The 14,451-nt window shown below is 44.6% G+C and overlaps 1 protein-coding gene across 1 annotated transcript in view; it reads right to left on the reverse strand.

The window, feature by feature from the left end:
* Nucleotides 1-6,303: 6,303 nt before the first annotated feature.
* rhpn2 (rhophilin, Rho GTPase binding protein 2) overlaps nucleotides 6,304-14,451 on the reverse strand; it is a 123,233-nt gene continuing 115,085 nt past the window's right edge. Inside the window, exons 14-15 of the mRNA XM_065012492.1 lie at nucleotides 14,085-14,240; nucleotides 6,304-11,436 (exon numbers count right to left, since the gene is read on the reverse strand). Coding sequence (XP_064868564.1) covers nucleotides 11,176-11,436; nucleotides 14,085-14,240 — 417 coding nt within the window. The 3' untranslated portion in view covers nucleotides 6,304-11,175. The remainder of the gene's footprint in view (nucleotides 11,437-14,084; nucleotides 14,241-14,451) is intronic.

The following is a 14,451-nucleotide window of genomic DNA, read 5'->3' on the forward strand; positions in this document are numbered from 1 at the left end:
CCCTGTACCAAACTAGATGCTAGGTTTATATTAACCCCCTGTACCAAACTAGATGCTAGGTTTATATTAACCCCCCTGTACCAAACTAGATGCTAGGTTTATATTAACCCCCCTGTACCAAACTAGATGCTAGGTTTATATTAACCCCCTGTACCAAACTAGATGCTAGGTTTATATTAACCCCCTGTACCAAACTAGATGCTAGGTTTATATTAACCCCCTGTACCAAACTAGATGCTAGGTTTATATTAACCCCGCTGTACCAAACTAGATGCTAAGTTTATATTAACCCCCAAACTAGATGCTAGGTTTATATTAACCCCCTGTACCAAACTAGATGCTAGGTTTATATTAACCCCCATGTACCAAACTAGATGCTAGGTTTATATCAACCCCCTGTACCAAACTAGATGCTAGGTTTATATTAACCCCCATGTACCAAACTAGATGCTAGGTTTATATTAACCCCCCCCATGTACCAAACTAGATGCTAGGTTTATATTAACCCCGCTGTACCAAACTAGATGCTAGGTTTATATTAACCCCCCAAACTAGATGCTAGATTTATATTAACCCCCTGTACCAAACTAGATGCTAGGTTTATATTAACCCCCAAACTAGATGCTAGGTTTATATTAACCGCCCTGTACCAAACTAGATGCTAGGTTTATATTAACCCCCCTGTACCAAACTAGATGCTAGGTTTATATTAACCCCCTCCTCTACCAAACTAGATGCTAGGTTTATATTAACCCCGCTGTACCAAACTAGATGCTAGGTTTATATTAACCCCCTCCTCTACCAAACTAGATGCTAGGTTTATATTAATCCCCCTGTACCAAACTAGATGCTAGGTTTATATTAACCCCCCCTGTACCAAACTAGATGCTAGGTTTATATTAACCCCGCTGTACCATACTAGATGCTAGGTTTATATTAGCCCCCCCATGTACCAAACTAGATGCTAGGTTTATATTAACCCCCATGTACCAAACTAGATGCTAGGTTTATATTAACCCCCTGTACCAAACTAGATGCTAGGTTTATATTAACCCCCCTGTACCAAACTAGATGCTAGGTTTATATTTAACCCCGCTGTACCAAACTAGATGCTAGGTTTATATTAACCCCCATGTACCAAACTAAATGCTAGGTTTATATTAACCCCCATGTACCAAACTAGATGCTAGGTTTATATTAACCCCCATGTACCAAAAACTAGATGCTAGGTTTATATTAACCCCCAAACTAGATGCTAGGTTTATATTAACCCCCTGTACCAAACTAGATGCTAGGTTTATATTAACCCCCATGTACCAAACTAGATGCTAGGTTTATATTAACCCCCCCATGTACCAAACTAGATGCTAGGTTTATATTAACCCCCCCAAACTAGATGCTAGGTTTATATTAACCCCCTGTACCAAACTAGATGCTAGGTTTATATTAACCCCCTGTACCAAACTAGATGCTAGGTTTATATTAACCCCTGTACCAAACTAGATGCTAGGTTTATATTAACCCCCTCCTGTACCAAACTAATGCTAGGTTTATATTAACCCCCATGTACCAAACTAGATGCTAGGTTTATATTAACCCCCAAACTAGATGCTAGGTTTATATTAACCCCCTGTACCAAACTAGATGCTAGGTTTATATTAACCCCCCCCCCAAACTAGATGCTAGGTTTATATTAACCCCCAAACTAGATGCTAGGTTTATATTAACCCCCCCAAACTAGATGCTAGGTTTATATTAACCCACCCCCCAAACTAGATGCTAGGTTTATATTAACCCCCAAACTAGATGCTAGGTTTATATTAACCCCCCCCAAACTAGATGCTAGGTTTATATTAACCCCGCTGTACCATACTAGACACTAGGTTTATATTAACCCCCCTGTACCAAACTAGATGCTAGGTTTATATTAACTCCCCTGTACCAAACTAGATGCTAGGTTTATATTAACCCCCTGTACCAAACTAGATGCTAGGTTTATATTAACCCCCTGTACCAAACTAGATGCTAGGTTTATATTAACCCCCTGTACCAAACTAGATGCTAGGTTTATATTAACCCCCCTGTACCAAACTAGATGCTAGGTTTATATTAACCCCCTGTACCAAACTAGATGCTAGGTTTATATTAACCCTGCTGTACCAAACTAGATGCTAGGTTTATATTAACCCCCCTGTACCAAACTAGATGCTAGGTTTATATTAACCCCCTGTACCAAACTAGATGCTAGGTTTATATTAACCCCCTGTACCAAACTAGATGCTAGGTTTATATTAACCCCCTGTACCAAACTAGATGCTAGGTTTATATTAACCCCCTGTACCAAACTAGATGCTAGGTTTATATTAACCCCCTGTACCAAACTAGATGCTAGGTTTATATTAACCCCCTGTACCAAACTAGATGCTAGGTTTATATTAACCCCCTGTACCAAACTAGATGCTAGGTTTATATTAACCCCCTGTACCAAACTAGATGCTAGGTTTATATTAACCCCGCTGTACCAAACTAGATGCTAGGTTTATATTAGCCCCCATGTACCAAACTAGATGCTAGGTTTATATTAACCCCCTGTACCAAACTAGATGCTAGGTTTATATTAACCCCCTGTACCAAACTAGATGCTAGGTTTATATTAACCCCGCTGTACCAAACTAGATGCTAGGTTTATATTAACCCCCCTGTACCAAACTAGATGCTAGGTTTATATTAACCCCCCCATGTACCAAACTAGATGCTAGGTTTATATTAACCCCCCCCCAAACTAGATGCTAGGTTTATATTAACCCCCCCCAAACTAGATGCTAGGTTTATATTAACCCCCTGTACCAAACTAGATGCTAGGTTTATATTAACCCCCATGTACCAAACTAGATGCTAGGTTTATATTAACCCCCATGTACCAAACTAGATGCTAGGTTTTATATTAACCCCCCAAACTAGATGCTAGGTTTATATTAACCCCCTGTACCAAACTAGATGCTAGGTTTATATTAACCCCCCTGTACCAAACTAGATGCTAGGTTTATATTAACCCCCCTGTACCAAACTAGATGCTAGGTTTATATTAACCCCCCTGTACCAAACTAGATGCTAGGTTTATATTAACCCCCATGTACCAAACTAGATGCTAGGTTTATATTAACCCCCAAACTAGATGCTAGGTTTATATTAACCCCCCCTGTACCAAACTAGATGCTAGGTTTATATTAACCCCCAAATTAGATGCTAGGTTTATATTAACCCCCCAAACTAGACTAGGTTTATATTAACCCCCCTGTACCAAACTAGATGCTAGGTTTATATTAACCCCCCTGTACCAAACTAGATGCTAGGTTTATATTAACCCCTGTACCAAACTAGATGCTAGGTTTATATTAACCCCCTGTACCAAACTAGATGCTAGGTTTATATTAACCCCCTGTACCAAACTAGATGCTAGGTTTATATTAACCCCCTGTACCAAACTAGATGCTAGGTTTATATTAACCCCCTGTACCAAACTAGATGCTAGGTTTATATTAACCCCCTGTACCAAACTAGATGCTAGGTTTATATTAACCCCCTGTACCAAACTAGATGCTAGGTTTATATTAACCCCCTGTACCAAACTAGATGCTAGGTTTATATTAACCCCCTGTACCAAACTAGATGCTAGGTTTATATTAACCCCCTGTACCAAACTAGATGCTAGGTTTATATTAACCCCCTGTACCAAACTAGATGCTAGGTTTATATTAACCCCCTGTACCAAACTAGATGCTAGGTTTATATTAACCCCCTGTACCAAACTAGATGCTAGGTTTATATTAACCCCTGTACCAAACTAGATGCTAGGTTTATATTAACCCCCTGTACCAAACTAGATGCTAGGTTTATATTAACCCCCCTGTACCAAACTAGATGCTAGGTTTATATTAACCCCGCTGTACCATACTAGACACTAGGTTTATATTAACCCCCCTGTACCAAACTAGATGCTAGGTTTATATTGACTCCCCCTGTACCAAACTAGATGCTAGGTTTATATTAACCCCCCTGTACCAAACTAGATGCTAGGTTTATATTAACCCCCTGTACCAAACTAGATGCTAGGTTTATATTAACCCCCTGTACCAAACTAGATGCTAGGTTTATATTAACCCCCCTGTACCAAACTAGATGCTAGGTTTATATTAACCCCCTGTACCAAACTAGATGCTAGGTTTATATTAACCCCCCCAAACTAGATGCTAGGTTTATATTAACCCCGCTGTACCAAACTAAGTGCTAGGTTGGAAACAAGGGGAAATAATGTGTGAGTTGAGAAATACAAGAGATGATTCGGACAGCAACATGAACATGATTTTCTTAAAGCCAATTTATGTTTGATCTGCAGTCGCTGTATAGATGGTGTCACGGAGCCTCCGGAGGCATGCAGAGGTCAAATTGAGCTCTCTACCCCATCGCTGAACACCTCGCAAATTGTGGAACAATGTGAACGAATTAATACACGTAGTTTTGACGTGACTGGTTGACGGTAGGTGTGGGCGGGAGGTTCTGTAGAAACGCAAACTCACTTCCTTGACAACAGCTCCGCGTCGCTCGGCGAAGCACTCAAAGTATGAATGCCCTGATTTCTGCAGAGGCCATATCACCGTAAATGCTGCACGGGCCCAACGCAGTCCTCAGCTTGACCACGCAGTACCTTTTAAAGGAGGCACAGTGATTTTTCAGGTGGACCTGTTAGCAGCCAATAGGTGTGTCTCTGACGGCCAATAAAGCACGGCTTGGACCGCTGCTCATCCAATCAGCATTTAGGATACAAAACCAGGTTTTTTTTTTTTTACAATGATGATTTGTCTTTATACTGTATAAAACGTTGCTCCAACTCACTCCACTATGGATGTAATCCCCCCTATGGAAGGCAGTAAGATGCTTCATCTATTCAGTTTATTCACATAGTTTATTGAGCTTTAAGTTGACCAACTCACTCCACTATGGATGTAATGTCCCCCCATATGGAAGGCAGTAAGATGCTTCATCTATTCAGTTTATTCACATAGTTTATTGAGCTTTAAGTTGACCAACTCACTCCACTATGGATGTAATGTCCCCCCATATGGAAGGCAGTAAGATGCTTCATCTATTCAGTTTATTCACATAGTTTATTGAGATTTAAGTTGACCGAGGACAAACATACACGCTGATAAAATAACGGACGGTACATCGATCAACAGCAAGACATTGTCACCACAGCTGTTTTGTATCCGGCAGTAAGAAAGGAGGTACAGAGTGAAACCATGGAAACCAACAGGACAACAACACCAACAAGGAGTCCAAAATGGCCTCCTATCCCCTGTAGAGTGAACTACTTCTAACCAGCGCTCGATGGGCTCACTATATAGGGAATAGGGGGCCATTTGGGGTGTACCCCCCCACTGAAGAAAACATGAGGACTGTGTAGATATTAACAGTGTTAAGCCTCCTCCCAACAGAAAACATGAGGACTGTGTAGATATTAACAGTGTTAAGCCTCCTCTCAACAGAAAACATGAGGACTGTGTAGATATTAACAGTGTTAAGCCTCCTCTCAACAGAAAACATGAGGACTGTGTAGATATTAACAGTGTTAAGCCTCCCAACAGAAAACATGAGGACTGTGTAGATATTAACAGTGTTAAGCCTCCCAACAGAAAACATGAGGACTGTGTAGATATTAACAGTGTTAAGCCTCCTCCCAACAGAAAACATGAGGACTGTGTAGATATATTCAATATATGCCTCCCCAACAGAGATTAATAGTTTATAATCATGCAGTATACTGTACGCCTCCCCAACAGAGATTAATAGTTTATAATCATGCAGTATACTGTACGCCTCCCAACAGAAAAACACTTTACAATAATATATCAACTCAATCATATCCATTCATACACACGTGAAGTCAAAATGCCCTTCAATTCATTTTCCTTGATAATAATGTGACTTTATATTTACACATAACTGGAGCAGGACAGCTATACGTTGTAAACTGTACTAGCAAGGTTATAAACTGTCCTAGCAAGGTTATAAACTGTCCTAGCAAGGTTATAAACTGTCCTAGCAAGGTTATAAACTGTACTAGCAAGGTTATAAACTGTACTAGCAAGGTTATAAACTGTACTAGCAAGGTTATAAACTGTACTAGCAAGGTTATAAACTGTACTAGCAAGGTTATAAACTGTACTAGCAAGGTTATAAACTGTACTAGCAAGGTTATAAACTGTACTAGCAAGGTTATAAACTGTAAGCAAGGTTATAAACTGTACTAGCAAGGTTATAAACTGTACTAGCAAGGTTATAAACTGTACTAGCAAGGTTATAAACTGTACTAGCAAGGTTATAAACTGTACTAGCAAGGTTATAAACTGTCCTAGCAAGGTTATAAACTGTACTAGCAAGGTTATAAACTGTCCTAGCAAGGTTATAAACTGTCCTAGCAAGGTTATAAACTGTCCTAGCAAGGTTATAAACTGTACTAGCAAGGTTATAAACTGTACTAGCAAGGTTATAAACTGTACTAGCAAGGTTATAAACTGTACTAGCAAGGTTATAAACTGTACTAGCAAGGTTATAAACTGTACTAGCAAGGTTATAAACTGTACTAGCAAGGTTATAAACTGTACTAGCAAGGTTATAAACTGTACTAGCAAGGTTATAAACTGTACTAGCAAGGATATAAACTGTACTAGCAAGGTTATAGACTGTACTAGCAAGGTTATAAACTGTACTAGCGAGGCAATAGTTGGAGTAGTTTACACAAGCATGATAAAAACTGTACAACAGCTATTTAGCCACAATTGAGTTCAGTAAAGATGGGACGAGCAACAGAAAAGGATTGTGACTGTCCTCGGTACAACAGGTGTGTTTACAATCAAACCTAGAATACCCTATGACCTGCACACAATATGCTGCTTTGTAGAATTCAGGAAGCCACGAGTGGCATTTCCTGGAAGAAGATGAAACGCACAATGAAAATATATATATTTTTTTACATACCCCTTTGAAGACAATGATCTCAGAAAATACATTACTTTGCCACAGCCAACAGACTTCACAACTTTACCGTCTACAAACGCTTTACAATGTACACACATAGATATTCAGATGTTTCTTTGTGTTTGATTTTTATTACAGATATAATTTGATTATCAAAACGTATAATAATCTACTTTGTAGATAAAGAAAGTGCAACACTGCAGTGTCAGAAAAATGTTCAGGTGGACATCCTGTAGAGATCACTAGAGACCAGTAAAAACCCGTAGAGACCACTAGAGACCAGTATAAACCACTAGAGACCACTAGAGACCAGTATAAACCACTAGAGACCAGTAGAAACCCGTAGAGACCACTAGAAACCCGTAGAGACCACTAGAGACCAGTAGAAACCACTAGAGACCAGTAGAAACCACTAGAGACTCGTAGAGACCAGTAGAAACCACTAGAGACCAGTAGAAACCACTAGAGACCAGTAGAAACCACTAGAGACCAGTAGAGACCAGTAGAAACCACTAGAGACCAGTAGAAACCACTAGAGACCACTAGAGACCAGTAGAAACCACTAGAGACCAGTAGAAACCACTAGAGACTCGTAGAGACCAGTATAAACCACTAGAGACCAGTAGAAACCACTAGAGACCAGTAGAAACCACTAGAGACCCGTAGAGACCACTAGAGACCAGTAGAAACCACTAGAGACCAGTAGAAACCACTAGAGACCCGTAGAGACCAGTAGAAACCACTAGAGACCAGTAGAAACCACTAGAGACCAGTAGAGACCAGTAGAAACCACTAGAGACCAGTAGAAACCACTAGAGACCAGTAGAGACCACTAGAGGCCAGTAGAAACCACTAGAGACTCGTAGAGGCCAGTAGAAACCACTAGAGACTCGTAGAGACCCGAGAGACCACTAGAGACCCGTAGAGACCACTAGAGACTCGTAGAGACCCGTAGAGACCACTAGAGACCAGTAGAAACCACTAGAGACCACTAGAGACCAGTAGAGACCCGTAGAGACCACTAGAGACCAGTAGAAACCACTAGAGGCCAGTAGAAACCACTAGAGACTCGTAGAGACCACTAGAGACCAGTAGAAACCACTAGAGACCAGTAGAAACCACTAGAGACCAGTAGAGACCACTAGAGACCAGTAGAAACCACTAGAGACCAGTAGAATCACAATGGTGGAATCAAACAGGGACTCTTCCCTTCGCTGGAACCCAGGCTTAGCGAAATTAACATGAACCTGTTGTATACTGTTATATTAACGTTATCATCTGCAAATACACTGAACACCGGAGACAAAAAACAGACAGTCTTTTTCCCTTTTACAAAATATCCTTCATTTTTAACAGCAAATATTACACAAACATCCACAGAGATAGAACCACATCTGTCCGCTGGTAGGGAGACTTCTCCCTGCTCTACCAGGAAAGGTTGTCATTAAAATGGCTGCCGGTCAGCAGTGCAGGAGGAGGCGGGATGGATATTAGTGTTTAACTACGACGAGTTTCAAAATGGCTGCCAGTCAGCAGTACAGGAGGAGGGGGGGATGGATATTATATTAACTACGACGTGTTTCAAAATGGCTGCCGGTCAGCAGTACAGGAGGAGGGGGGATGGATATTAGTGTTTAACTACAAAGAGTTTCAAAATGGCTGCCTGTCAGCAGTACAGGAGGACAGGGGATGGATATTAGTGTTTAAAATGGCTGCCGGTCAGCAGTGCAGGAGGATGGATATTAGTGTTTAACTACAAAGAGTTTCAAAATGGCTGCCTGTCAGCAGTACAGGAGGACAGGGGATGGATATTAGTGTTTAAAATGGCTGCCGGTCAGCAGTACAGGAGGGGGGGATGGATATTAGTGTTTAACTACGACGAGTTTCATTTAAAGGCTTGTTAGAACTCACTATTACAATATGGCAGAAGCTTAGGTGAGAGCTGTGTCTCGATGGCCCAGAGGTGTTTTGGTTTATTACACTGCTCAGGCCCCCTCTCCATCCCTCCCTTCCTCTTTTCCCCTCAACCCAGGCCCCTTCTTCCTCCCTTCCTCTTTTCCCCTCAACCCAGGCCCCTTCTCTTCTTCCTCCCTTCCTCTTTTCCCCTCAACCCAGGCCCCTTCTTCCTCCCTTCCTCTTTTCCCCTCAACCCAGGCCCCTTCTCTTCTCCCTCCCTCCCCTGACATGCCAATAACATCTAAAACACAGAGATTTCACAAGGCCTACAATCAGAACAGCCCACCACACACAATATTCCTTCATATCAACCACAGTAATTGTCTTAACAAGAAATTACACACAAAAATAAAAAAAAATAAAGAAATCTATTTTCATCAGCTTACAGCGCATTGTGTTAGCCTATCACACACTCACTACAGACGTATCACTTCCTGGTTTCAGAGTTACATCCTTCACCTTCTACATAGTGGGATATCTACATAGTATAACTTGACATTTTTTTTACATTAGAATATCAACACACCGAGTATACAAAACATTAAGAACACCTAGTATACAAAACGTTAAGAACACCTTCCTAATATAGAGTGACACCGCCTCAATGTGTCAGAACGGCCTCAATGTGACAGAACGGCCTCAATGTGACAGAACGGCCTCAATGTGACAGAACGGCCTCAATGTGACAGACCGGCCTCAATGTGTCAGAACGGCCTCAATGTGTCAGAACGGCCTCAATGTGTCAGAACGGCCTCAATGTGTCAGAACGGCCTCAATGTGACAGAACGGCCTCAATGTGACAGACCGGCCTCAATGTGTCAGAACGGCCTCAATGTGACAGAACGGCCTCAATGTGACAGAACGGCCTCAATGTGTCAGAACGGCCTCAATGTGTCAGAACGGCCTCAATGTGTCAGAACGGCCTCAATGTGACAGAACGGCCTCAATGTGACAGAACGGCCTCAATGTGACAGAACGGCCTCAATGTGACAGAACGGCCTCAATGTGTCAGAACGGCCTCAATGTGACAGAACGGCCTCAATGTGACAGAACGGCCTCAATGTGACAGAACGGCCTCAATGTGACAGAACGGCCTCAATGTGACAGACCGGCCTCAATGTGACAGACCGGCCTCAATGTGACAGAACGGCCTCAATGTGACAGACCGGCCTCAATGTGACAGACCGGCCTCAATGTGACAGACCGGCCTCAATGTGACAGACCGGCCTCAATGTGACAGACCGGCCTCAATGTGACAGAACGGCCTCAATGTGACAGAACGGCCTCAATGTGACAGACCGGCCTCAATGTGACAGACCGGCCTCAATGTGACAGACCAGCCTCAATGTGACAGACCAGCCTCAATGTGACAGACCAGCCTCAATAGGACAGACCGGCCTCAATGTGACAGACCGGCCTCAATGTGACAGACCAGCCTCAATGTGACAGACCAGCCTCAATGTGACAGAACAGCCTCAATGTGTCAGAACAGCCTCAATGTGTCAGAACAGCCTCAATGTGTCAGAACAGCCTCAATGTGTCAGAACAGCCTCAATGTGTCAGAACAGCCTCAATGTGTCAGAACAGCCTCAATATGTCGGGGCATGGACTCTACAAGGTGTTGAAAGCATTCCACAGGGATGCTGGCCCATGTTGACTCCAGTGCTTCCCACAGTGGTGTCAAGTTGGCTGGATGTCCTTTGGGTGGTGGACCATTCTTGATTCACACGGGAAACTGTTGAGTGTTAAAAACCCAGCAGCGTTGCAGTTCTTCACACAAACCGGTGCGCCTGGCACCTACAACCATACCCTGTTCAAAGACACTTAAATCTTTTGTCTTGCCCATTCACCCTCTGATTGGCACACAAACACAATCCATGTCTCAATTGTCAAGGCTTAAAAATCCTTCTTTAACCTGCCTCCTCCTCTTCCTCTACACCGATTAAAGTGGATTTAACATTTAACATGTGTGCCCACAATGGCACCCTATTCCCTATATAGTGCACTACTTTAGACCAGAGCCCTATGGCACCCTATTCCCTATAGATTGCACTACTTTAGACCAGAGCCCATAGACATCCAAAGTACTGCACTATATGGAGAATAGGGTGCCATTTGAGACCTTCACACAGTATTCTCTAACCCAGTAGAGTGTCTGTACAGTCCAGTATGTTTCCTTCTCTAGTAAAGAGCGGAGTCGTTGTAGGGGCTGGATAAAGGGAAGGTGGGACAGGGTTTGTTCCAAGGCAGTGTTCCAGAGTAGTCTGCTGTAGGGAGGCTCAGGGTGCTGGAGCTCTTCAGATGGTTCTTCACGCCCCAGGACAGGAAGGAGCCCTTCTTGGTCACCTTGCGGCCCTTGGGGCTCTTGTCATCGTCGAATGCCAGGCAGATCATGGAGTAGGTCTTAGATATACCTCCGCAGTACGTGGCACTCTTAGTGGGCTGAGGGGAGGGAGAAGGAGAGGAAGATGAGGGAGAGAGGTGAGAGAGGAGGGGATGGAGGAAGATGAGGAAGAGAGAGGAAGAGAGAGGAAGAGAGGGAGAGAGGAGGGGGAGGGGGGGGAGGGAGAGGTGGGGGAGGGGAGGGAGAGAGGTGGGAGGGGAGGGAGAGAGGTGGGAGGGGAGGGAGAGAGGTGAGACAGGAGGGGATGGAGGAAGATGAGGGCGAGAGAGGAAGAGAGGATATTACTACAGGTAAAGACTAAACATTTCTAATTTCTACTTAAATGAATTAAACTGTTTGAGTTTTAAAAATATTCCCCCCAAAAATCAGGGTATTGGTCACATAATATAATAAAACACTTCATGCAGTAGTTATCCATTTGACTAAATGAAAAGAAGAGCACATTCAGATGGGAAACTGCCCCTTCTGTTTGTAATCACCAAGCTGAGAGAGAGAGGAACTCCTCGTCGAGAGCTGAGAGAGAGAGAGGAACTCCTCGTCGAGAGCTGAGAGAGAGAGGAACTCCTCGTCGAGAGCTGAGAGAGAGAGGAACTCCTCGTCGAGAGCTGAGAGAGAGAGGAACTCCTCGTCGAGAGCTGAGAGAGAGAGGAACTCCTCGTCGAGAGCTGAGAGAGAGAGGAACTCCTCGTCGAGAGCTGAGAGAGAGAGGAACTCCTCGAGAGCTGAGAGAGAGAGGAACTCCTCGTCGAGAGCTGAGAGAGAGGACTCCTCGTCGAGAGCTGAGAGAGAGAGGAACTCCTCGTCGAGAGCTGAGAGAGAGAGGAACTCCTCGTCGAGAGCTGAGAGAGAGAGGAACTCCTCGTCGAGAGCTGAGAGAGAGAGGAACTCCTCGTCGAGAGCTGAGAGAGAGGAACTCCTCGTCGAGAGCTGAGAGAGAGGAACTCCTCGTCGAGAGCTGAGAGAGAGGAACTCCTCGTCGAGAGCTGAGAGAGAGAGGAACTCCTCGTCGAGAGCTGAGAGAGAGGAACTCCTCGTCGAGAGCTGAGAGAGAGGTACTCCTCGTCGAGAGCTGAGAGAGAGGAACTCCTCTCGAGAGCTGAGAGAGAGGAACTCTCTCGAGAGCTGAGAGAGGAACTCCTCGTCGAGAGCTGAGAGAGAGAGGAACTCCTCGTCGAGAGCTGAGAGAGAGGAACTCCTCGTCGAGAGCTGAGAGAGAGAGGAACTCCTCGTCGAGAGCTGAGAGAGAGAGGAACTCCTCGTCGAGAGCTGAGAGAGAGGAACTCCTCGTCGAGAGCTGAGAGAGAGAGGAACTCCTCGTCGAGAGCTGAGAGAGAGGAACTCCTCGTCGAGAGCTGAGAGAGAGGAACTCCCTCGAGAGCTGAGAGAGAGAGGAACTCTCGTCGAGAGCTGAGAGAGAGAGGAACTCCTCGTCGAGAGCTGAGAGAGAGAGGAACTCCTCATCGAGAGCTGAGAGAGAGAGGAACTCCTCGTCGAGAGCTGAGAGAGAGAGGAACTCCTCGTCGAGAGCTGAGAGAGAGAAGTCGAGAGCTGAGAGAGAGGAACTCCTCGTCGAGAGCTGAGAGAGAGGAACTCCTCGTCGAGAGCTGAGAGAGAGGAACTCCTCGTCGAGAGCTGAGAGAGAGGAACTCCTCGTCGAGAGCTGAGAGAGAGGCTGAGAGCTGAGAGAGAGGAACTCCTCGTCGAGAGCTGAGAGAGGAACTCCTCGTCGAGAGCTGAGAGAGAGAGGAACTCCTCGTCGAGAGCTGAGAGAGAGAGGAACTCCTCGTCGAGAGCTGAGAGAGAGGAACTCCTCGTCGAGAGCTGAGAGAGAGAGGAACTCCTCGTCGAGAGCTGAGAGAGAGGAACTCCTCGTCGAGAGCTGAGAGAGAGAGGAACTCCTCGTCGAGAGCTGAGAGAGAGAGGAACTCCTCGTCGAGAGCTGAGAGAGAGAGGACCTCCTCATCGAGAGCTGAGAGAGAGAGGACCTCCTCATCGAGAGCTGAGAGAGAGAGGACCTCCTCATCGAGAGCTGAGAGAGAGAGAGGACCTCCTCATCGAGAGCTGAGAGAGAGAGGACCTCCTCATCGAGAGCTGAGAGAGAGAGGACCTCCTCATCGAGAGCTGAGAGAGAGAGGAACTCCTCATCGAGAGCTGAGAGAGAGAGGAACTCCTCATCGAGAGCTGAGAGAGAGAGGCACTCCTCATCGAGAGCTGAGAGTTTGACAGCCCTGATAACAACTTAATGCATAACGCAATTTATCTGCCATTGCCTGTCGGGTCACCACTGAGGAAACAGAAAGGGTGACATCCTCAGGAGGCACTAAGGACCTTCCAGGCATCCTCAGGAGCCAATAAGAACCTTCCAAGCTTCCTCAGGAGCCAATAAGAACCTTCCAGGCATCCTCAGGAGCCAATAAGAACCTTCCAGGCATCCTCAGGAGCCAATAAGAACCTTCCAGGCTTCCTCAGGAGCCAATAAGAACCTTCCAGGCTTCCTCAGGAGCCAATAAGAACCTTCCAGGCTTCCTCAGGAGCCAATAAGAACCTTCCAGGCTTCCTCAGGAGCCAATAAGAACCTTCCAGGCATCCTCAGGAGCCAATAAGAACCTTCCAGGCATCCTCAGGAGCCAATAAGAACATTCCAGGCTTCCTCAGGAGCCAATCAGAGCCAGAGGGCGGACCTTACCATGGGCAGGGCGCTGTCCATCAAGCTAACAACGCGGATGTCGATCCCGTCCTCGTCCACATCCTTCAACAGCCGCATCACATCGCTCACTACCATCCACTTACAGTCCACGTCTCCCACGGCAACAATGTAGTCCCCCTCTTTCAGCCCGTCGACCTGGTACCAGAGAGATAACAACATTTAGTCATGAACAACAGGTGGGAGGAGGTTTTTAACATTTCCAAAGCAACTGAAATAAAATATAAAAGTGAATTAATCCAAAATGAACAGTAAACATTACACTCATGGAAGTTCCAAAAATAATAAAGACATTTCAAATGTATTAAGTCTATTTACAGTCTGGATGTGCAAATAGTTAAAGTACAAA

Source organism: Oncorhynchus nerka, linkage group LG27, assembly GCF_034236695.1.
Source record: "Oncorhynchus nerka isolate Pitt River linkage group LG27, Oner_Uvic_2.0, whole genome shotgun sequence".
NCBI classification, from domain to species: domain Eukaryota; kingdom Metazoa; phylum Chordata; class Actinopteri; order Salmoniformes; family Salmonidae; genus Oncorhynchus; species Oncorhynchus nerka.